Below are 23,710 nucleotides of genomic sequence, written 5' to 3' on the forward strand. Positions count from 1 at the left end.
AGATAGATGACATGGAATTTAAAATGATAAATTCAATTCAGGAAGTGTGCATTGCTCAAATGAATGATAATAACTTTATGATGTTTATGTTTGCATGTCATTTTATATAAAAACCTTCTTTTCTCTTTTTACATTATAGCACATGTATTACTCTGTTTACAGACAACATTCCATGTAAAGGTTTATATTAAATGTGTTCACTGAAGTTACTAGAATGTAATAAACAAATAATGAGTGAATGATCAGACAATACTCGAAACTCTAAACATTTTAGGGGAGCATGGTAACCTGCTATAGAGAACCCCTGAGCAGAAATGAGCAGGTGGGCTGCTGTTAACCCATGTCGCTCCCCTACTCTGTGCATGTGTTCAGTATTCATGCGCTGGAATATCACGTGGCTGCATGTTTGCTGTGTGGTAATCTGATTAGACACAAATTAATCAGGAATATGCATCATTCAAGCACAGGATCAAAATCTTTAAGAAGTTCTTGGCACATCAACCTTCGTCAAAACAGGGCCCACCAGAAGTTTCTCATTTGATCAGTTAACAATGTGCTTTAAAATGCCTCCATACAAAAAAGCTGCAACTGCTAGTGAGCTGTTACCAACAAACAATGGTGAACCTGGGTCTTTTGGGGTTAGTTTGAAGTTTCATTCAGCAACAGTATAGTAAGAGTATTATTTCTCATGCAGTTTAGTCTTTAATACAGATGATTCAGATGAACATAAACTCAAGTAACACACTTTAGTTTCTCATTGGAAAATAGCTCTTTTATTCTAAATACATGTGACTGTGTAGTTTAATAATACAACTATTATCTTGTCACTATAATAAACAAATGGGCCTCACTGTACACTGACAGCAGAGCAGTGCAGGACCTAAGATACACAATGATTTCGCTTTAAAACAATAATAGAAAGTGTCTCTCCATTATCTGCAGTGAAAAAAACAATTGAGGGTATGTGCTGCCTTACAAGCCTCTCTGACACAGCTGATGGTGACTCACAGAGAACAACAAATTGTAATGCATTGAGGGAATCTCACCCGTTACAGTTCATGTCTGTGTGCTTTAAACATATAAAGTATATACATACAGACTCAGGAGGTTCTTGAATGTATGTGTGGAAGGGGCATCTCGCAGCTGCATCTTTGAGATGTCTTGGGAAGTATAAGACTCCAGATATATCCACAAGGAAATATAAAATGCAAAGAAGATGCCAGAAATATAGACAGCACAATCAAAGCACTGTGTGAGGAGGCTCACAGGGAGTTCATTTGGCCGCTCAGTATTTAACATCTGTGAAATGAAGTTCTCTTAAGAGAACACTCTTGGAGTTACGGCCCTCACAAGGCTGGAGTGGAGCAACACATGTGTCTTTGTATTTTAATTTAAGGGCTGGAGACTTCAGTGATTCAAACATGTAGAGATGTAGATGAGCAGAGCGAGGAGTGATCCTGTGAATCTTCAATGCCCTCTAAAGTATGTAGATTGTATTGCACTCTGGGTCAGACTGCTTTATTAAAAACACAACTTTCTCAAATATTTTGGCTTAATTCCAAACTTTTTCAAGGGTGACTAAATAAATCATATAATCATGGGCTTGGTGAACAACTGTTCCAGGGCTTTACATCTGGAAACAATGACTCCTAGTTGCCACAATAGCATAAATTAGTGGGCAGAATTAATTTGTACCTCTGGTTACGTGAGTCAAACCGCCACCCAGTTTAGGAATGCAGATTTCAACATGCAGTCAGCACTTTAATAGCTGAATGTTTATGTACACTCAAGATGTTAATATTTTAAAACATTTGCCCTGCATTGTGTAGTGCATTATAGAAACAATATTAACACACAAATGGAAGGTAAAATATTATGCAAGAAATTGAGTATCAAACTATATTTATTGTATACAGTATAGGGACAACAAATAATGTACAAATCAAAAAAAAGAGGGGATGGGGAGGCCAATGTCACCCTGCAAAGCTAACAAATAGTATTTTAAAAATTGACTGAAATATATAACCTTAGATGAGACACTCAATTTCTGGACTGTTAAAGGTGAGTTATTTTAAATCTAAAGTCCTGAAAAGGTGGAAAGAATTCAATGGAGAACTGTTCTGTCGCCGTGTGACAACAAAGACCACTGTTAGACACAGTAGCCCTTCTACATCTACATATTATATATTAACTAAACCCTTTTATAAAAGAACACTATTCATTTAGCTTTTTGGTCCGGAAACATTACTGTACTTTATTTACCACTAAGTTTTGAGGGTGACAGTATCGAAGGAAACCATCCATAAGGATATTTCTCAGCCCAAGCATTTTTCTTAGGCATTGATGCAAATAATTTTGACTGAAAAAAAAGAAAACAAAGAAAACAAACACTACCAAAAGTTTATTACATGGGAAATATTTCATAATGCCTATCCCATCTACAGAGAGAACCCACAGGTTCCCATCCAGCAGTTTTCCTCCATAGCAAGTTCATGAATTAAAAATAGTTGAGGCCACCCTGAATTTAAATGCTCACAACGATCTGGAAAACATAAACAAAAAGAAAAAAAAGAAGGATTTTGGCATGTAGTTCAGCTTATGGTTTATAGACATGCATGAGGTCATTTCAACATCAAAAGTATGTAGTGGTTTTTCCCCCCATTACGAGCCATATCTGATCTGAGACGTGTCCCTGCCTTGGACAATTTCAAAATCATCCATTTATGTGAATAAAACACATTTTTAAAAATTACCCTGCACCTCAAAGTTAGGATTTGGCCCCAAATGAAAAACCGTCTACTTTCTTTTATGTTGTGAACAGCCTGATCAAGCACAGTGAAGAAGAAAAAAAGTAGTGAAAACAAATACAACATGAAAATAATGATGCGGATGTTCTTCCATGAGTCCAGAGCCAACTTAAGAAAAGACTCCCCCTGTCTGTTGTTGAAATACATCAATAGTGTCCTCATCCTCCATCTCCAGCTGTAATAACAAAACATATATACATTATTCTACAGCAAATGCATAATTTATCCTTAGAAGTAGAGCTTTGTATAGAACCCTCAATACGTTGCGGTACGGACAGCTACGCGTCTTGCGCTGAGCAAATGGAAAAGTACCATAAAATGGCTTTATTAGATTAGCAATTTAGTTCTTAATTTCAGCTCCATTCACTGTAGTTCCTGATCATATTAACATTTTCAGACAAATGTATTAAGATAATTTTTTATCCTGTTTATCCTCAGTGAACTATTGAAGGAGAATATTGCTTTCAGTACCAAAACTCTTCATACTGGCACTAGAATGGACAAATTTAACGCGATACCCAACCCTCAATGGAAAACCGTCTTTGTATTGGGTTTAATGTATTTCCATCATGATCCAGTGAAGATGACCCATCCCATGATCTTGATGAACGCCTTTTTGATACCAGTTACATATATTTTTACACCGATTAAACAAATATAAACTCAACATTCATGCAGCTGAGTTAGTCGTGGAAATATAATGCATAGCATATGCACTTTAAGAACAACAACTATTTATACAGTGCTTAAAATAGGACTGCACAATATATTTTTCAGATCAGCATTGCAATGTGAGCATGCGCAATAGTCACATCGCAGGATGTGCGATGTCGGCAAATGAACTCAAACATATCATGCTACAACTTTTTGCGGCTATATAATATATAAATAAAAACTCCCACTGTTCTCATTTTCTATGACTAATCCAGGGTTTCCCCATTAATTACCTACAGTCTAGGTGCCAGTTTCATAACGACTCACTACACTTTTTACTCATTTTCTCCATTTGAGTCAGCCAGACCGGCTGTAGTAAGTCGCCCTATAAAAGGCCTGAGGGGAAGGTGGCTTGCGGCTTCGACCGGGAGCTTTACAGCACCCATCACACAGACCTCGCCTCTCCCCGGTACCATGAACTAACCGCTCACTGCGCCCTTTTTCCCTGCAGGGAGGGACGAAGCTCCACTGGGGTGGACTGTCCTATGGGTCTGCTGCGATGTCAGCTACCCCCAACCAGCTTGAACACAGCGGCAATCACATTTACCAAGCCTCTTAAATTTGTTGATGCATTTAACTGCATGTACCCTACAACATTTATGCTGAATATTCCTTTCACACGCCAATATATCTTGCGGGGAAAATCAGTTTTTCTAATATTGTGCAGCCCTATTGTGAATTGTAAAAAATATTTCACTACTCATATACACGTTCAGACTACAATTACAGCTTTCACCAACCTGTGCAGGTGTGTCAGTTTCATTAATTGGCTGTCCATCAAACCTAAACCGTATCTGACGAATTGACAATCCCTGTTAAAGACAGAAGAGACACAAAAGCCTTTTAGTGAATTTATGAATCAACAAAACATCATAAAAACTGTTATGTCATTACTATTGTTGACCACAGGGAAATATGTAGTATATGTTTCAGTCTTTGAGAATGAACTTACCTGTCTTTCGCAGTATGCTTTCATTAGTTTGCTGAGCGGAGTATGCCTTTTGATTTTGAACTGTACAACCGACCCATCCTGACCAGCTACCTTGAGGTTTATGTGGTCGTTCTCCGTCTTCACTCCCTCCTGCAAAGAAAACACTCATCAGCAGTGGCAGCATGTCTGTTGTCTATGGTGTCGTTATTCTTATCAGCAACTTTTAAGTCTGATAAAAACGTGGATTGTTGCCAGTTCATAAACTGTGCATGGCTTCACAAGTTTGGCAGCCAAGCGACGTGAGAACACACACAGCCTGTGCAGGATACAGACTGCTCCATTAAAAAAAGGCCTAGTCCCAAAGTGGTGATCTCGCATCAATGCTCTTTTACTACTTGTAGAAATTATATCTACTCCCACATGCTGTTATTTTAGATGGGGGAGGTCGACATTCACAGTGGGGCTAGGGAATCCTGATTGTGACCCCATTTCACAATCATAACACAGCTATGACAAAAACACCAGATGGGGATGTATTGTAAATGTAATTCAATGAAAATATAAGTAATTCGCCTTCCTGCTTTCAACGTCTGCCGTTACTACCATGGATGTTTTTATAGTTACTACAAGCAACCACCGACACAATCTGGCGACCGCCATCATTTATTGTTAATCTGAACACAGGTTGGTCTGCTGTTGTCCGGTAGTATGAGGTTACTCTACAACAGCAGCTAACGTAACTAGCCAGCTAACGTTACATTTTCAGCTTGGTCCTAGGGGAAGGCTTAACCATCCAAACACCGCACTCCCACCCACAATAATTCAGCTCTCCCGCTGGTTAGCATAGCAAGCTAGTCCCTGTTCAAACTGGCGCTGAAAGCCACAATGGCGCACAGGAAAGAAAAACACAAATCATTCATTTCACGGGCAATCTCCGAAGCAGACGTTAGCAAACACATCATAATTTAACAGTACACCAATGAGTAACGTTAACTAGCAGTGGCAGATTGTAATACTGGTGGGACACTGCGAACGCAAAGCTGTGCACCTAAAGATCCGCAAATTGGTCAACCTTTGTTTTCTCCGTCGACCCGCTCAAATGCGGCGTCTGTAGCCTGGAAGCAGCTAACGTTAGCTTAGCAAAATGTGCTAACGTTAACTTCCAACTGGCATCATTAACAGCTAACGGCAAACACGAACAAGATGCTGCTTCGAAGAAACAGAGTAACGTTACTGACCTTTGGCTTCTCTTCAGACATTGTGCTATTTTACCGGGAGTTACTAATATCGCAGAGACAGGCTGTTAACTGTGAAGCGGGTTATCAGCTCCTCCGGCTCTTTCGTGTGGACCAGGGGCGCGCGCGCACGGAAATTTAAAATGTAATTCGACAAAAAGAGTCACGTGCTCCATTTTCATCGGGACCGCGCAAGATAATTTGCGCGTTCCCGCGAGATAGAGGAAACAACAGTGGCCTTCTACAAAGCCAACCTTTAGTCCAGTCCAGGGGCTGTCTATCAAAATCCTTGAACTACAGATCCAAATAGTTAACTAATTCAACTGAACTCCATTGCAGTGGGAGTCAGAAGCACAACAAACCAAACAGCATTACGATGCTAATCATTTCTTTCTTATAGTTTATGAAAGCAGACAATCCCTAATAAAGGGTCAAGTTAATATTCCGGGTATTATATAAAAATGGTCAGGATAAACATATCTTATTCATGAGATGACATAAAGCCACTCTCAAAAAGAGTCATGTCTAAGGATTATGGGGTAAGGTTTATGCAATTTAAGATTTTACATTGTGACCATTGGTAGATTATTTAGAGCTAGCCTGTAGAGGGGCTCCAAACTGGAACATTTCTGGATGAAGATTCATAGTGTGAATCCCACAGGTTTGTAGTCCTTGGAGACTGTATATATAGATGTATCATAGATGTATCATTTGTTTTCCCACAATCCTTGAAGGGCAAATTATTATCAGGAACTGCAACATGCATGGCTAGATTGAGGAAAGCTTGCAGCAGATGAAAGGGTGTCATATAGGATGTGTCAATAGGGCAGAAACATATTCCCACATCCTTAATAAAGTGAGAGGGTGGGATGGAAGCACACTGATGACATCACATTTATTTTATCCAAACAAGTATTGAAACAAATCCTGCTATTTATTCACTGATAAAATTGCAAAAAAAACGTGTAAAAGCAGTTACATGGTCTAAATTAACTTTTTATATAAAAATAAATGTATTTTCAGTACAGATCAGTAAACTAGTGTGTATTACAACTATAGTATGGAAATTAAACTGCTCGTTATAAAAGAAGCACCACAAGCTCTGATCTTCTCTGGAGTTGTAGAAAACTCACAATACTGCTTTTTATGCTAAATAACACAGTCATGTTGTATATCATGGCAAACAATATGTTTTAACACATTTACACTAACATGTAGTTTTCTGTGTGGGCAGAAAAACAACCTGAACAGATTCTTGTATAACCATTTACATCAAAATGAACGCATAAGAAATATTAACTTGGTATAACAGCAGAAAGCAATGTGAATAAAATATGAAACATTAGGTGAAGAGAACGTGTTTACAATATAGTGCACAGTTAGTCAAAATCATTTCAGAACATCTTGGTGACATTTTTTCACAAACACTGAAATGAAATCAGATAATCAGTTTCTCATGTATCCTAATGTTACTGGCATCAATAAAATCATCGCAAAGTTTTTTTGTTTTGTTTTTTAAAAAGGGATCATCGCTGAGATTCTGCTCAATGATTGTCCATACGGGCGTATGGATTTTCCTTTGCCATTCCTGAAAAGAACAATAGAGAACAAATCATATAACCCGGCTACAAGCATATCACTGGATTAGGAATATAACATATCCAGATTAATTAGTAATTGTTTTGATGGTTGCATACAATTTAAATTGTGGGTAAAGAGCAAATAACATATTTCTAAAAAGCTTGTCTTCCAAAAATCATTGAAGTAAAAACTTTTTGCAATTGAATGTACAGTGTATGTGCAATGTTGTTTTTATCCAGTAGATGGCGCTACCGGACCACATTTCTTGTGTTTACTTAACTTCTTTCTCTTTGTTTGTCTGTTTATCTTGCTCACTTGTTTCATCTGCTCAGATTTAATCATCTTTATCTTATTTTATCCACCTTATCTTTCCCATATCCCGTCATTTTGCAACCGTTTTATCAATGTGCATGTAAAAACAAGCTTTGTGAAAACAAGCATCTTAGATATTCAAAATGTACATTTATTAACCTACTCAAACCACACAAACAAGTAATTAATCTCACCGTATTTCTGCCTGACTTCATCGTGTCTCAGCTGCATTTCTGTTCTTCTATAGGGGAAGAAACAAAGACAAATTGTTGGACAACAGAGAACACTGGATGCACTCACGCCTACAGTGTTTTGATCTATCAACACAAAGTACTGATGTAATATGCTGATGGTATATTCCACATTTTACATACCTGCCACATAGAAATACATTGAAAAGCAATAATTTTCTGTCTGCACCATTTCTGAGAAGCTTGTTGTTTCTTGTTGTTGATCATAATGGACATTTATTTCTCAACATGCAGATGTGGACAGTCAACAACATTTGGTGTAGGAGAGATTCCCACTTATGTTAGTCTTTGGTTATTGTTATAATTACAGTACCAGAAACTATTTTGTTTGTATTTTTTTATCGGAATAAGTAGATAATTAGATATCTTCAGATTCCCCTCCTCAACAGCCATTTACTTCGCTTTCTGACGGGTCTTCCTTGCACGGGTTTGTCGCTCCACCTTTGCATCTTCTCTCTTGCTCCTAGAATATAAGATATGTAATTATATATATATATATATATATATATGCAATATAAATGACAATAGTGAGAGTCTTGCCTTTTGTCTAATACAGCACATGCAACCGTTAATCAGTCTAATAATTTAACAATATCTATCGGTCTCCTCCTCATCCAAAACACATTATTAAATTAGCAAGTTTTTGGAGGCTAGATCACATCTAAATAGAAAGATCAATGTTATTTTCAGAGCTAAACTGCAGTTACAAATTCTGGCAAGCTTTTTGGAGACGGCGGTATCAGCCTGGCCTCGCAGTAAAACAACCCATTGTGTTCCTCGTCCTCCTCCTTGCATGTTAAACTAGATTTCACAGCCAACACGTCACGTGACTTAATGCTTACCCAATTCTTTCACACTTGCAGCAGCAAAAGCAGCAAACAAAAATGCCAATGATGATGACGCCACCCAGCACTGACATGGTGATGATCAAAATCTGGAAGTTTACTGGAAATCAAAGTCAGACACACAGAGAAAAAGGAAACATTGAAAATCACGAAATGATATGAGCCATGCATCATATTATACATCCTATTACATGGACACTACTTCCCCTTGGTTGGAGTCTTAGTGGACCAAAACATTTTATCCAGTTATAAGTGGGTTATTCCGTGGAGAATTAGCACCATCATTATTAATTAAATCATTTAAATTAAGTAATTCATTAGTCAGATGCATCTTATGACTGTTAGTAAATTAAGATTTTAAATTATCTGATGAAAGTCCTATACAAGGGCTGTAATTATTTTCATTATTGATTATTCTGCTGACTATTGCTTCTATTGATTAATTCATTGTTTGTCTTTTTAAATGTCAGCATATAGTGATACATGGCCATCACAAATTCCTAAAGCACAAAGAGAGGTCTTGAAATGTTTTTTTTTAGATATTCACTTCACTATCAAGTAAGAAAGAAACAATGTTTAAGCTGTAACTAGAGAATGTTTGGCATATTTGATGAGTCAAACAATAAATTGATATTTCGATCATACCCAGATTTGGTTGGCATTAATGATTATACGAGGCTTAAGGTTTAGTGAGTCTTACCCCAGCACAACCCCCATCGTGCATCATTCAGTGGACACACACTGCTGGGGGGCAGGATGTTCCTCACTGGGTAGTCCATGCATTGTTTGGTTGGTGTGCACCACAAACACTGCAACAAACACTGTGCTTAGTATCATATCTTTGGTATTCACAGTAATAAATGACTAACACAACTTAAGACTGTTAGTATTTTTATTTGGTTGGTGTTTAGCAGACTTACTGTCACATTCTGCAGGCATTCAGCACAACTGGTGTTGGATCTCAAGGCACAAGGAGCTGAAAGAGAGACAAGTTACAGTTTGTTATATTGTAGGTTGTGAGGCACAGCGGCCCTCCTTTTACTGGGCAAGTCCAAGCAGTCGTATAAATGGGCTCCAAGACAGGAAATAAATTCTTACTAGAGGTTTAACTTTCTGCCAATAGTGACAAATCATCGACAGAGTTTACAGTGATTCACACATTCACAAACACTTTGCAAAAAGAGAAACTCGGGTAAAGTTTGCTTGCGAGACATTTCCATGAATTAAGATGATTATCTTTGCTCCTGGTCAATTTTTCTGCTGTCATGTGACCACCTCATGACACAACTGTTGATATACAAAACAAAGCACAACCGCTCAAACTAATATACAAAAAAAACACACACTTACTCGGAGCAGGAGAAGGAGTCGATGTCTGCGCCTCCGAGGTTATAAAAACTCCGTAGAAAATCAAGATAAAAACAAAGGCTCTGTAAACTCCGGACATTGTGAGACGAGTGAGAGCCATCGACTGCATGAAGTCAACTAATGTTTGTATCTGGAGGGTGGACCTCCACAGAGAGGGCTGACGTCATGAACTCCTGACGCTGGGTGTCACGAAACAGCTGCAAACATCCTACCGAAAATAATGTCCTCGTGATGCCAGAAAATATGTGTCTATATGTATATATGTAGAAGAGAAATGTTGTTTTTTACTAGCAGTAATACAAACAGCCAAAAGAAACAAGAATGTGTGTGCTTCTTTCTAACAAAGCATCCTTTTTAAAATGCTTTATGCTGTAACTAAGTAATGTTTTTTTTTTAATTATCCGCAGTAGTGGAAGGTAACTAAGTGCATTTACTCAAGTAATGTACTTAAGAACAGTTTTGAATACAGGACTTTTACCTGTAAACAAGTATTTCTACTCTATGGTATTGCTACTTCTAGTTAAGTAGAATAGTCCTTCACTCGACATTGTCTCTCATAGCTCACACACAGAAATATAGTCTTTTAACATTTGGGATATAAGAATTAATAACTGATGGAAAGTTACATCCATTACCCTTTATATTGCATTCAATGTTTTATTACTAAAATTGTTAAGTTATTTGTTGACTGTTCATGAAACACAGGTAGGCTACCCGGTAGTTTTGTTCTTCAGAACCATGTCAACATTATTTCAAATGATATTAGATCCCAAACAAAACCAAGATAACAAAAAGCCACTATATTTAATATCCAGCCCCTTCAACATGTTCACGTGCCATGTAGAATCCTAAAGGAAAAATATCAACACAGTATTTATCATAATTTACTGTAACCACATGCCAGTTCAGTTCTGCAGTGGACTACAGTTTAAAATATTTCTAATATATAATATAATATAATATTATATATATATATATATTATATATTATATATATATATATTAATTTATATATATTATATATATATATATATATATATATATATATATATTTATTTTTATATATATATATATATATATATATTATCATCACTGACAGTCACCTAATTATATTTAAAGGCCCTGTTCACCTGCACAGGTGTTTTCAATTACTCTGATTAGACCTCTGCTAAAGTCTAATGCTGCGTTCATGTCACATCGTTCAGACCGTCCACTTGGTGAAAAGAGCCACAGAACAACAGACTTCTAGCAACATGCAAGCAACACCATTGCTGGCAGTAACATTGAACTAAAATGACACTTATGGAACACTGGCATGTTTGTTTGTATAATAATACATCAACATTTCCAAGTTAAAATAAAGAGAGGCTTTCCTGTTACTCCCATGCTGCCAACAGTACACGAATGCAGCACACCTGCATTTGATTTTGGTTTTTAATTTTATAAATTCAAAAGTGCACAAATTCCAGCTTTGGTGTTCCAACCAATGTTACTATTAGCTGTAGCAATTTCTAGTAACGTGGTAATGTTTGCACCTGGTGCATACAGATTAAGATCCACAGAGTTGGTAGACACATTTGTATCATTTTGTCCTCTGAGACATGACAAGGAGACAGTAATTTCACAAACAAAAAGAGGCTTTTTCAAATACAATAATTTATTAAAGCATCTTTAAATTCTGATATAAAACATTTTCTGATTCTTCTTCAAAACAATCAGAAATACAGTCATCGTCATTGGCAATATCAGTCTCTGGTGTGGCCGCCGGCAGCTGACCAGATCGCCTAAGTGAGGACAATTGGAGAGCGATGGAAGACAGTAATGCAATGTGAGGTAAATACTAAGCTCATTATGTTTGGATCATACTCTTATCATGAACTATACTATAAGTCGACTGGCATAGGCATCCTTTGTGTTTATTTACATTAGAAGAGAGAAAATATCCTATACGATTAATAAAAGGAATTGAGCATGTTGGGTGGCGAGGGCAACACACTTAGGATATTTTATGTTGACAAAAGCTCAGAAACAGGGCACAAAATGAAGAAAATTAACAGTAAGTTATGAACAACTTGTCTGATTCTAGATTTCTGTGTCCCTGAATGCAGAATTAAAATGAAAAACAAAAGTACTAGGACAACCATTACACTTCCTGCACGCCGATCACCTCGCTCAGTCTGCTTAGTCCCCCAGTCCTGTGACACTTCCATAAATATATACAACACCCCTCACATGGCCCTTGACATCACTGAAAAAACACAGTAAAACAATCTTTAGACACAGACGTACTGAACAAGCAGTATCCTGCTTGTTTCTAAAAACACATCCTTAAACATCAGTTTCAGCTACATACCCTCAAGTCAGCACAATAAACAGCTCCACACAAAGTACTTGTTCTAGGAGAGAAGCACTAAATAGTTCTATCGATTTTAGTAATCGTGCCTTTTGACAAAATACTCGACTGCAGTGGTTATAGACGTTGCATCTCCACTGATGCAGTGGTTATTCATGTTGAACTTTCTGTCTTTTTTAAGATAGGGATGTGCTTTTGTAGCACATGCACCCGTGGAAGCCATAACTACCACTGTCCAACATACTCATCAACATTTATATTCCATTCCTGAAAGGCTGCATCTGAATCTTTTAATCCATAATAATAATACAAATTTAAATAAGGCAAGATTAGGGAGATAATCTCCCAGGGACAGGTATATTACACATTAACCTGAGGGAATCTCCATTCAGGAGAACATTCATTACAATGGGGCACAATATGTAGAAAAAACACTTGAATCAAGGTGACAACTCCATCAGTTTGCCACGGCAACACATTCTTTGATCTAGTTTGGATGTATGTTTAAAGAAACGTACACTTTTGGATATTAAAAAGTCCTAATTCAGAGGTTAAATAAATATCTGTTTTGAAATGTGAGACTCAGGGTTAGGGTTAGTGTCTTCTTGGATTTTTCTTTCTTTCTTTTTTCTTTCCACGAAAAAAAGATACCTGAAATGCATTTCAAGTAAGATGTGAGAAAAAACCAACGAGAGCGAGTATCATGTTTGGAGACTGCATGGAGGGAGGCAACACTCGGGACGACTGTAAAGCTTAAAATGGTGCAGAAGCTTAAATGTTCCCACTTTTGCCACAAGCAGTGGAACCAGGTTTTTTTTGTGTTTCTCTATAGAAAGGAATTTCTGGATGGAGCTTGTCTGCGTTGCTACGTAGCCAAAATCTCTGAAACACAATCTCTATTGAGGTAACTTGTTCCTCTTGCCGTCTCTACATCTTCTCTTCACGCTTGCTTGTTATCCGGGTGTACTGTAGCTGAGTACGTTTTGAATCCTGCCAAGTCAATCACCTGATCCAGTTGGTTCCATAACTGGACACAGACTTCACACTGCAGCGCTTCTTCACGATCATGTTTATGTAGGCTTTCATGATCTTCGTGATCTCTCCCACCTGGCAGGTAAAACACACAGTCAGCAGAGAAGAGAAGCACATTCTGGAATCCTGTTCTCTCTTACAAACATACACAACTTATTGACTACGGGAAAGATTACGTACCTGCGGGGTTTCAAACAGCATTTCTCGCTCATCCACAGTGATCTTGTAGGTGCAGGGCTGCGGAGCGCCAAAGAAAATGATGTGCTCATATGGGAAGGTCTCCAGAGGCTTGGGCTCTCCTCTCTTGTAGACAGAAACATTTTCAGCACTCACACTTAACCAGAGATCATGAGGGAAACCTCCTTCTTTGCACTGGAAAGACACAAACACAGGGAGTTATAATGCATGTATGTATAATGCATACAATGTGTGCAGCGGGCTGGAAGCTAGAGACGCACTGATCTGATCTGCTGGATCGGTATCAAGGCCTGCATGTAATCATTTTGACGGAAAATGTAATAATGTAAGAAAAAGTGTGTTTTTGTGAGGTGTGAAAGCATATCAAATGTATAATACTGTTAGTGCCATGCTAACATTTGACACTGATTTCATGTTTGGAAATGTAAACTCTAGGCTTTGTGTAGAATTTTAAAATTACAACAGTGGCACGGTGTTTTCATGCAAAGATGCATTAAACTGATGATGATGAAAATGTTATTACAATATAAGTCAGCACATTTTATCCCATTATTGCTCAAGTTATTCCAGTATTGGGTTTTATAACATTTTCAATTTGGTAAAGTGCACATTTGTATTACTTTTTTAGGAAATTATTAACTTATTGGGTGCTGTAAGGTCAATACTGACCTTGTTACGCGGATCGTGCATCAATCGAACACTCATAAACTTACCTCGACGTCAAACAGTGTGGATCCATATGCAGGCCACTCCTTGATGATGGTCATGTATTTGAGCATGGCCTGGTGCTGGTCCTGACCAGTGAGGCGGGACCATTTCTCCACGATGCTCGCCCTGGTGGCAGACATCTCCTCCTTTATCCACATCTCCAACATCTGCTCCTCCTCCATGCGCTGCTTCTTCATTGAGCCCGTCTTCAACCCCCGTCGCAGGGTTCCATCCAGGAAGCTAGTCCTCCGACGCTCCAGAGTTTGGCCGGACCCCGAGGCGCCACCAACCTTTGTGAATTGGAGTATGCGATTGCGTAGTCGGCCCACGGGGTAGACGTTTTCCAGGCTCCAGGTGACCCTCGCTTTGTCACCAAACAGAAACTGCAGGCGTAGAGCGGCCAGGTGCTGCAGGGTCTCCTCACGGGAGGGGAAGTGGCCGCAGGTCAAACTCTCATGGGCCTGAAGGGGAAAGCGAGAGAGTTATCATCATTAGCACCAACTTGTGAATGAAAAGACTCTCAAAGTGGAACATGAAGAGTAGAACACACCTGCTCAAACATGAATGCAAACTCCACTCCTTCTTTGGGCATGCTCTCCACATCCAGGAAGCAGTAGAGTTTAAAATAGAGTTTCCATTGGCCTTCATCCTCAGCTTCCTCACTGCCAGCCAGTCTGATGGGAAAGCCACAAGCCTGTCACTTACACATCTATAATTTTGTCCTTTCTTCACGTGTTAGGTATCCTATGTAACAGGACCTCGTTTTAAAATAATATTAATTAATTAATATTTAATAGAAAGTAACCTGTGATCATGTATAACATACCTTTCAAATTTAGCCAAAACATCAGCCACAAGAACCCTGCTTTCCACAGCTCTTTCGATAGTGTTGTTGTGTTCAAAGAGTGCAAACATGTTCCTGCTGTCCTCCATAGCCAGACCTCGGATCAGCTTCTCCACCACCTGGACAAAGCAAGCCAAGGTATCAACAATCACAATGCTTAATATGTATTAGCGGCCCCTCCTCTTGCCATGTTAGAACAAAACTGAATTGTTTGTGTAAAGTAATCACAGAGGAACGTTTAAAGTAGCCTGTGTCGCAATGACAGCCTCTTACCTCTCCAGCGGTGGTGTGTGAGTTAATGGAGATCTTGCAGGAGCCTCCTCCGTGGCAGTACACTGTGGTGGTCATTTCCTGTCTGGTAAGCAGTGCTATGATTTCCTCTTGAGAGGGAACAAACTCTCTGTTCTTGGTCTTCTTCAGAGATTCACAGATGAAATGGGCGAACATTTCGATCTCTGTACCGGGGAACAGTTCCTTAATCCTGAAAAAAGAAGCAAAAACAGTGAAGTAGTAGTTTCAACCCGTCGTAATCTGTGACTATATGACTGTAATGAATCATGGCATATGCCCAGAAATACACTGTACCTTTTGAGGTGAAACTTGAGGTAGCGTAGGATGCTTCGGCTGGGCAGGAAGGTGCAGCACATACAGGTGAGGAGATGCCAGTGGGCACGATTGGCAGGGCTGTTTGGGTGCTGGACGTGATTGGTTTGTTTGATCAGCTGGCAGTAAACCTCATCTCTTAAAGGCCTCAAGTCTTGACAGGTCTGTAGGATTCCCTGGATGATGGGGACCGGGTCTGACACGGCCTCCATCTCCTGCAGTGAGTTGAAAATCTTCACTGCCTCATCCTGCAGGCTGGTGTAACCCTTTTCCTTTCGCACTGCGAGAGATGGACAGACAGGGGATTTAAATTACAGCTCGACCAGTACAACTAGTTTCTTTACTTTATACTTAGTATTAATAAAATGACATTAGATCACTTTCAAATATTATGCTAAAAGTTTAACCATTTGAATAAGAATGAAAGAAACATAAAAATACTTGCTATAACACTCACAGTGGACGCTGACATCTCCATAGGGCAGAGGAAGAAGAGGGGAGTGCAAAGGATGCTGGGTATATCTCAGGATGGGGTTCCTCCAGTATGTCTGCTCCACAGCCTCCACGTTCAAACTGCTCTCCTGGACAGAAAAACGGATTTAGCGATCTTCAGGTAAAGTGGCCATTAATAACCTTTACGACAAAGTAGTTCTTAAATAGGCAGAACATTTGTATTTAAGTGAATTAATCAAATCAGTTTAGGAAGAAAAAAAACAGAGCAGTAATATCAGTGGTGAATGTTATTATTGCAGTAAACATCTATGTGGGAGGAAAAGAGGAGAGTGTTTTGAAGCCAGCGAAGCAGAAAGAAGATCACGGCACACAGTACAGGTACAGGTACCTCACTTTACTACAGTGTGTGTCCCTGCCAAAGGTTTGCATGACTGAAAAGAATTGGAGTTAATGATATGTCATGCAGAATTATTTGTGAAGCAAATAATTGAAAGCAGTTATTAGCATGACATTAGTAACAGGGAGAAACAGGCAGATTAATCCTTAAATACCTTGATGTCCCTGATGAGTTGTTGTGTTGGCGTTTCAATGGGAACTTTGCCGTCTATCGCTCCCTGTATGGCGTTCGCCCACCGCATGGCTTCATTCAGCATCTTTGTGTAAAGACGGTACGAGTGTTTACGTCCATGGATGATTATATTCCAGTAACCTGAGTTAGGAAAGCAGAAAGTAATTAGAGGCAAAATGACTCCCTAGTAGAGCTTAAGACAATTGAACTAATCAGAAATATAAAAGTATATTTCTGTTGCTGACCAGTGTCCTTGAAGATCTTCTCATCCGGCTGCACCACAGAGCAGAGACTGTTGAGGACCAGAGTTCCCAGTTTGGAAGCGGTGCGCTCCGATGACTTGTAATAGTCCAGAGAGTTAGTGGTGAGAACAAACCAGCGCTTCTTCAGCTTCAAAGAAGTGCTTTTTGCTCCCGACTTCATTTCTTTATGCAGCCATCCTGAGGGAGGATAAACATTATTGTTAATCCTATTTTTCCTTCTCTCAAACAAATCCTGGAATGGAGCTAGCCAGAGGTGTCGTACAGCATACATAAGCACATGAATCACTCTAACCTCATCAAAGATTCCAGAGTGTGTCTCAACTGACTAACCTCTGACTAAGAACTCCTGTCCGTCAACCCTGAAATCTCCCTTGGATTTCTGCAGCAGGCCGATCCAGTGGTGCATCTCCTCCGGTGTGTCTGTGTTGCAGTGGATCACCCGGTTAGCCGTAATGATCACAAACGAGTTTGGTCTGTAAAACAGAACACATAAACGTGTTGTTATACAACTTACCTGCTGTCATACCACTTAGACTGCAGTCTAAATACATCTTTTAGGTTTATTGGTTGATCCTCACCTGTCGGGGTTGTCTGATGCACAAACAGAATCAATCAAGCCCACATCTAGTGTTCCCTGGACAGAGAGAAGAGGGGTGGATTTGAAATGATGTTATTAACTGTTCAATAAGATATTACATTGCCACATGGTACTCCAAGCTGTTTTATTTTAAGAGTGTAATTCACTATTTGATTAGGGTGTCAACGACCATGAAATAAAAAAATGTGAAGGGGTTTTAAAGAGGGTAACGGCCTGGGTATGATTGAAACTAAGCAGTTTGTACAATATGTCGTCCGACAATGTCTGAAGGCAAATGTGTGTAAGCTTCAAACTCTTTGTCTGAAGCTTACAGTCCCATTAAGTGGGTGTTTACAGTAATATGTTATTTATACTGTACATATTTGTTATCTAATTTCTATATAATGTTGTCTTTCCATAATTTTGTTATCCGGTTACTTTTTATTTTAAATCTGAAATTCCCATTAAATCCACTGCAATCTTTTAAAAGCCCATAAAAATTAACAATAATACACCAGTGTGTGAGTTCTGCTTATTCAGCTTAAATGACTATATGACACAAATCTGGGCAATTATACTTCAAACTGATTCAGTTACATGCTTCATCATTACAGCTGAAACATATTGAGCTGAGGCCCAGGCAGCAGAGAGGTAAAACAGCACTAACCACTGCATTCTTCGGGTTGGCCTGTTCATGGTGCATCTCCATGAGCTGCTCCGGGCTGGCGCTGTGGACCCGACTCAGCACATTGAACCAACCACTGGATGGGGTCAGAGGGAGTTCAGAAAGTAAAAGTCAGCAATCATATAATTGAAAATTACACCATGAACCTCCGTTGGCAACCACAAGGGGGAACTTTATATCCACATATCACTTATACAGAGAGATGCCTACACAACAGTGAGTTTATGATATCTATAGAATCTATGGATATACCTGGCATCTTCTGGAGACTCTGCATAGATGTGGTAGGTCCTCTCCTCAGTCACAATATTCAGTGCGTTTTCCTTCTCATGATTGTCCACTATGTCCCTACAGAAACACCCAGAGTAGAACAACACTTAGTGAACTATATATTGTTCACTTTCTCCCAAATAACACCCAAAATAAGTGAAACAAAATTAAGAGTGTAACCCCAAAGACTGAGAACAGGGTCTTACTTGGCCGTGCGGACATCGATGGTGCCTTTCAGCTTCTCTTCGCTGTCGCTCTCAAAGTACATGAGCTTAGACTCCCGCAGAACGAACCAGCGCATCTTCCAGTTGCGCCGAGACAGGGTGGACATTCCTCCTCCTTTCTTGTAAAGCCAACCGGATTTGAGGGAGTCCTGCTTGGCCCGAAACCACATGAAGGTCTCGTCTTTCAGGACACACCAGCGTCGACGCCACGGGATCATCAAACCACCTGAAAGAGGGAAGAGTGCAGAGAGAGAAGGAAAGGATGTTTATTTAATAATGTTTCATGTGAAATCTCAGTATGATGGGAGCAGTAAAAACAGACCCAGACATTCACACACATATGCATGCATCCTCTGGGATGTGCTCTGGACACAAAAAAACACACAACACTGGAAAACAACAATAAACTACATTTAAGAAAAATATACATTAAAAGTAAAACATTGATAAAAACAGCAAGGCTGTTTTAAACATTTCTAAAACTTATGAAACAACCAGCGGAAATCATCTGCGTGCCTGCTGGGCAGTGATTTGGTGAAGCTACTCACTCTTCATGTAGAGGTAGCCGTGGAAGTATGGAGGCCCACTGCCATTCAGCAGATTCCCTCTCCCATTGGAGATTTCCTCATCTGTGTCCACATAACCATCGTTTTCCTCATCGCTGTCAATGAACTGAAACACAAACAGCAGCGTTTATGAAGAGAGATGTATTCCATGACAATACCTTCACAGGAAATGTATATAAGCAGCAGGTGTACCACACTTGAATATTAAAACCTGCACATTTGTAATGTCATTTCAAGAAACAACTAGTTGGGTCTCTTTCATTTTCTGAAGACTACAGGAAGTCAGAGTCTTCATTTGGCAATTTCAGTACTGAAATCAGTGCCCAAAATCTGTCTAATCTTGTTGTCAATCAACCTGCCCCCCCCCCCCCCCCCCTCTCCACCCTTCTTTCGCTTTGACATGTTGCTGATCTGACAGTTTTTAGGTCTGAGCTCTCTGCTTGACTTGCAGTATCTGGGAATAGATTCACATGCTCATCAGCAGAACCAAAACAAATAATTGCAACAGTGTTTTCTAACGTGAGCTGAGCCTTTTGATATGTTAAGGGAGGGGGGGGGGGTTCAGGCTTGCACACGTGTACACTGAATGTTGGAATATGCAGTGAAGGTGTTGAGTCAATATGTGGGCAGAATAATACCACCAGAGGAAAGCTAGGTGTGTATATGTGAACAATGGCTTAAGTCAGATCTGATATGGCTTATGGAAAATGCAGCAACTCCAAGTTTTTAAGGCAAAACGTACTTGAAAACGTTTTTTAGATTCTGTAGCATTTGACAGAAATTATTCTCAGCTCTCTTTTAGTTCTCACCGAGTCCGAGCTGCCTCTGAAGGAGTCCAGGCTGTTTTGAGTGCAGGAGGATTTCCGCAACACATCCTCGTCTGTTATATGGCCGTCAGTGGTGCTAGCACCTGAGCTCCCATGAACCTCCTCAAACTCCTCCTGGTCGTAGTCTGACTCTGTGTCTGGCAGGTTTGAGTGGGACGGCTCTTCGCTCACAGGTTCAAAGTTTGACCCCCTGCTGGCTCTCTGGCAAGGCTGCATTTCTCCATTAGTGACTACAGGAGGAGGAGGTCTGGAGCTTCGGGAGTCGGTGAGAGAAGGGGAATGGCTCAGTCCGTTCGGGGTAAGGAGGTCTGCCGTTGCAGGAGAGGAAGCAGAGGAGGGGGTGGCAACTAATCCTTCTGCAAAGGCAGGTGGAGGAGGGGGAATACTTCGAAACACTTCCTTGTCCAGTGGAACCGCAGCCGGAGGAGGGAAGTCAGGCAAAGGAACACACTCTTCCTCAGCGTGGAAACCCTCGTCCACCTCCTCCTCGGCCAGAGGGGCTGTAGATTCAGTCGGGTCGTGGAGGTTCTCCTCACTTGAGAGGGACGGCTCTAAACCACCAAAGTCCAGGAGCTCCAGAAACTCAGTAGCCACACGAGAAGCTTCCTTCTCCAGTCTGTAGATCTCTGCGTCTCTCATCTGCCGTAGCTCCTCATGGGAGACGTCTCCGAGAAGGGACACGCCGTCTTCCTGCTGCTTCTGCAGACGCTCGATCTCCCTCTCCAGCCGCAGGATCTCCTCCATCTGACGGCTCTCCTCCTCAGAGGTGTGACTTTGAGTCTGAGTCTGGGGCAGCTCCTTGTGTAGACAGGATAAGAAAGGGCAAGAGACCTAGAGAGTAAATTAAAATACTTTATGCCACCGCATTCACATCTCAGAATGTATTTTGTTATGTTAGAACAGTTTTTGAAAAATAATTACCTTCTGACACACACCATTTACCAGCGAGTTCCTAAAAACGTAATAAAAAACAAAAAAAGCACGTAAAGGAACGATCCAAATAATATGATCTTAATTCATCTTCAACATATCAACAAGAGTGAATTACTCTACCTTTTCTCATCTGCTTTAGCTGCCATTTTCTGCTCTTCCTCTTTCTCCTTCATTAGTCTCAGCTCTTCCTCCCTCCTCTTCATCTCCTCGTCCACCAGCCTCCGCCTCTCCTCCTCCTCCATCTTTCTCCTCTTCTCCTCCTCCTGTTGTCTCCTCTCTTCCATCCTCCTCCTCTCCTCTTCTACTCTCCTCCTCTCCTCTTCCTCTTCTCTCCTCTTCCTCTCCTCCTCCTCCTCTCGCTTCTGTTTCTCGTCCTTGAGCTGGCGAAGGAGGGATCGGGCCAGCTGTCCTCTGTGATGTTTCTGCAGGATGATGGTGGCGAAGCGCAGGCGCAGAAAGACACGTCTCCAAAAGTGAGCACGGTAGTTCTTCTGGATGGTGACGACGCTGGACTGAACCTTCTTGTATTGTTTCCTGATGAGAAAATCAAACACACACCTTTCAATCAAGCACGGCCCCATATGTAATCCAATGTTGTATGTCACAACAAACTTATTTGTGCAATGTTTAGAGTCTGATGAGCTTGTGCTGTTCCATTGTGGCCGTGTGGGCTGCTGTGTTTAGCCCTGTGACTAAACCCCATCACCCACACACTGCACATGCATTGAATGCACACGCACACGCACACGCACACACACACACACCTTGCAAGAAAGGACCACACACAGTGCTCTGACCCATAGATTGGCCTAGTCTCCACAGTAATCACTCCGTGGCCTCTGACAGGCCTCAGAACAGAGATAATGTTACATATAATAATACAAAGGCTTTACTTATGTCTTTAGGGAACTTTCCTAGCCTCTTTCTTTACTAAAAGTGGCTTTGAAAGGAAGGAAACTCACAACGCTGTTATCAGTCCTATTATACTCTCCCAACAGAGCCTTTCAGAGGACTGTATGTGACCCTATATGTTGTAGTACGCAGTTGGAGAATTGCTAGATTACATCCCGAAGGGTGTCTGAATGTGCAGATTTTTAAACCACCATAGTGATGGATGTCCTCCTGTCTGACAGGCAGAGTGGAGAGGTGGAAAATGTGCTGCTCAGGCTGAAAAGACAGATTTATTCAGTGAATAAAAACAACATTGAATGTACTGCTAATCGTGACGCAATAAATTAAAGTCTTGTTGATGCGAACAGATAACTATGTATGTCAGAGGGTTGTCCAACTAAGGGGCATAACATGTACATCAAGTCAAGTTTTAAGGTTGGTAAAATCATCTTATTCCTCACTGTCTGAACTGTAAGTGGAAATATTACATCCCAAGACTTTTTTATGGCTTGTGCATCTTTTTATACACATTTCTCCGACTGTGAAAGAACCAAGGAAACCTGCAAACTCTCGACCATTTCTACTCAATTTATTAAGGACGGTTCTTTTAACTGATGAGGGTCTGAGGACTGAAACGTCATAAATACGGTGAGACCGAGTGATCACAGTGCAGTGATTTCACAATCAGACTTTTACGATTCCACACACCTGTCTATACAACTTTCTGGAGTGCAGGATCTTTGTAGTGAATGTTCTCCAATATTCTACATGACATATTTGGCATCACTGGAAACTGGGATCTTGAGTTGACATTTTGGATTTGAAGAATATACAGCATGAGTTTGCAATGACTGACCCATCAGCGTGTCAGTAAGTTTTATGAGATAAAATAACTGTACACATGTATTGCACTGGAGAATCTGTGAAGCAACTGCTGCACTGATACTGTATACAAACCACATCACACACACACACACACACACACACACACACACATACACACACACACACAAAGCGGAACATGTGTGCAAAGGCATGTACGCACATAACCCAGAGGCCCTTCCAAAAACCACTCACACAGGCTGTGCACCTCGATTACAAAACAAACACTGAGAACTGCTGCTGCCACTCAGCCCCCCCACGACTCACCTTGCCACATAGCTGAGGATGTGGGCGCGGATCACCATGCCAGCCCTGCGCCGCACCTCTTCCCTCTCCTTCTCCAGCCTTTGTTCCAGGGCCTCCTTCAAGAACACCTGCGGGACGAGCAGCGCCACGGCCGACAGGGAGTGACAGGTACGGGGAGACACAGAGAGGGAGGTTGGGGAGGGAAGGAAACAGGATGGGTTAGTTCCTCTTCTTGGTAAGGCTGCAAAAGAGATCCCAAAGATATGTGAAGGGCCCCTTGTTGTCTGTTGGCAGCACCCTGTGCCCACTGCAGAGAAAGCTGTGGTGCAGTTGAGGCTATCAGGCTAGCTGCTCTCCCTGACTGCAGAGCAGATCAGAGGGTAAAACTGGCACGGGGACTGCAGTGTTGCTGCTAATACTGCTGCTGCAGAGCCTCATTGTGTTCAGACGTCCTTCCTGAGCATTTCCCTACTGCTGCTGCTGCTACTGCTGCCTTGGTAGCTCAACTGGCGTGCACAGGCAGAAAAGCACAGAAAGGGAGGGG

The 23,710-nt window shown here is 40.7% G+C and overlaps 3 protein-coding genes and 1 long non-coding RNA gene across 5 annotated transcripts in view; 1 reads left to right on the forward strand and 3 right to left on the reverse strand.

The window, feature by feature from the left end:
- Positions 1–1,885: 1,885 nt before the first annotated feature.
- On the reverse strand, positions 1,886–5,822 carry sumo3b (small ubiquitin like modifier 3b). Its single transcript, XM_029459145.1, has 4 exons — positions 5,691–5,822; positions 4,474–4,602; positions 4,262–4,333; positions 1,886–2,982 (listed from the first exon to the last, which is right to left on the reverse strand). Exons 1-4 carry the CDS (start codon positions 5,709–5,711, stop codon positions 2,917–2,919), a joined length of 288 nt encoding a protein of 95 aa, XP_029315005.1. The 5' UTR covers positions 5,712–5,822; the 3' UTR covers positions 1,886–2,916.
- Positions 5,823–6,557: 735 nt separating this feature from the next.
- pttg1ipb (PTTG1 interacting protein b) lies at positions 6,558–10,234 on the reverse strand. The gene is made up of 7 exons (XM_029459851.1): positions 10,027–10,234; positions 9,597–9,652; positions 9,377–9,485; positions 8,674–8,776; positions 8,229–8,294; positions 7,775–7,821; positions 6,558–7,275 (listed from the first exon to the last, which is right to left on the reverse strand). Exons 1-7 carry the CDS (start codon positions 10,151–10,153, stop codon positions 7,232–7,234), a joined length of 552 nt encoding a protein of 183 aa, XP_029315711.1. The 5' UTR covers positions 10,154–10,234; the 3' UTR covers positions 6,558–7,231.
- A 1,445-nt stretch (positions 10,235–11,679) lies between these two features.
- The window catches only part of myo10l3 (myosin X, like 3), a 55,554-nt gene continuing 43,523 nt past the window's right edge, over positions 11,680–23,710 (reverse strand). The window contains exons 22-41 of one of the 2 annotated variants that reach the window (XM_029459094.1): positions 23,188–23,294; positions 21,268–21,681; positions 21,136–21,166; positions 20,197–21,012; positions 19,370–19,493; positions 18,804–19,047; positions 18,580–18,675; positions 18,310–18,403; positions 17,644–17,699; positions 17,396–17,538; positions 17,048–17,242; positions 16,786–16,943; positions 16,239–16,362; positions 15,764–16,061; positions 15,452–15,659; positions 15,161–15,297; positions 14,885–15,008; positions 14,340–14,795; positions 13,609–13,800; positions 11,680–13,503 (exon numbers count right to left, since the gene is read on the reverse strand). In XM_029459094.1, coding sequence (XP_029314954.1) covers positions 13,399–13,503; positions 13,609–13,800; positions 14,340–14,795; positions 14,885–15,008; positions 15,161–15,297; positions 15,452–15,659; positions 15,764–16,061; positions 16,239–16,362; positions 16,786–16,943; positions 17,048–17,242; positions 17,396–17,538; positions 17,644–17,699; positions 18,310–18,403; positions 18,580–18,675; positions 18,804–19,047; positions 19,370–19,493; positions 20,197–21,012; positions 21,136–21,166; positions 21,268–21,681; positions 23,188–23,294 — 4,122 coding nt within the window. In that variant the 3' untranslated portion in view covers positions 11,680–13,398. Of the gene's footprint in view, positions 13,504–13,608; positions 13,801–14,339; positions 14,796–14,884; positions 15,009–15,160; positions 15,298–15,451; positions 15,660–15,763; positions 16,062–16,238; positions 16,363–16,785; positions 16,944–17,047; positions 17,243–17,395; positions 17,539–17,643; positions 17,700–18,309; positions 18,404–18,579; positions 18,676–18,803; positions 19,048–19,369; positions 19,494–20,196; positions 21,046–21,135; positions 21,167–21,267; positions 21,682–23,187; positions 23,295–23,710 lie in introns of both variants that reach the window. The other variant, XM_029459093.1, reaches the window with a different exon arrangement.
- On the forward strand, positions 11,747–18,136 carry LOC115026315 (uncharacterized). Its single transcript, XR_003834286.1, has 5 exons — positions 11,747–11,876; positions 16,262–16,394; positions 16,534–16,612; positions 17,051–17,166; positions 17,313–18,136. It is a non-coding gene; the product is annotated as an uncharacterized LOC115026315 (long non-coding RNA).

Source organism: Cottoperca gobio, chromosome 21, assembly GCF_900634415.1.
Source record: "Cottoperca gobio chromosome 21, fCotGob3.1, whole genome shotgun sequence".
Taxonomy (NCBI): Eukaryota; Metazoa; Chordata; class Actinopteri; order Perciformes; family Bovichtidae; genus Cottoperca; species Cottoperca gobio.

Excerpts from the sequence above, each read along its gene's own strand:
- pttg1ipb (XM_029459851.1), bottom strand. The coding sequence starts at position 10,153 with ATGCAGTCGATGGCTCTCACTCGTCTCACAATGTCCGGAGTTTACAGA. Across the intron at positions 9,486-9,596 it reads AATGCCTGCAGAATGTGACA|TGTTTGTGGTGCACACCAAC; the intron begins GTAAGTCTGCTA and ends TGTTTGTTGCAG. Across the intron at positions 8,295-8,673 it reads TGCAAGTGTGAAAGAATTGG|GAGCAAGAGAGAAGATGCAA; the intron begins GTAAGCATTAAG and ends CTTATATTCTAG.
- sumo3b (XM_029459145.1), bottom strand. The coding sequence starts at position 5,711 with ATGTCTGAAGAGAAGCCAAAG. Across the intron at positions 4,334-4,473 it reads AAGCATACTGCGAAAGACAG|GGATTGTCAATTCGTCAGAT; the intron begins GTAAGTTCATTC and ends TGTCTTTAACAG. Across the intron at positions 2,983-4,261 it reads AAACTGACACACCTGCACAG|CTGGAGATGGAGGATGAGGA; the intron begins GTTGGTGAAAGC and ends TTGTTATTACAG.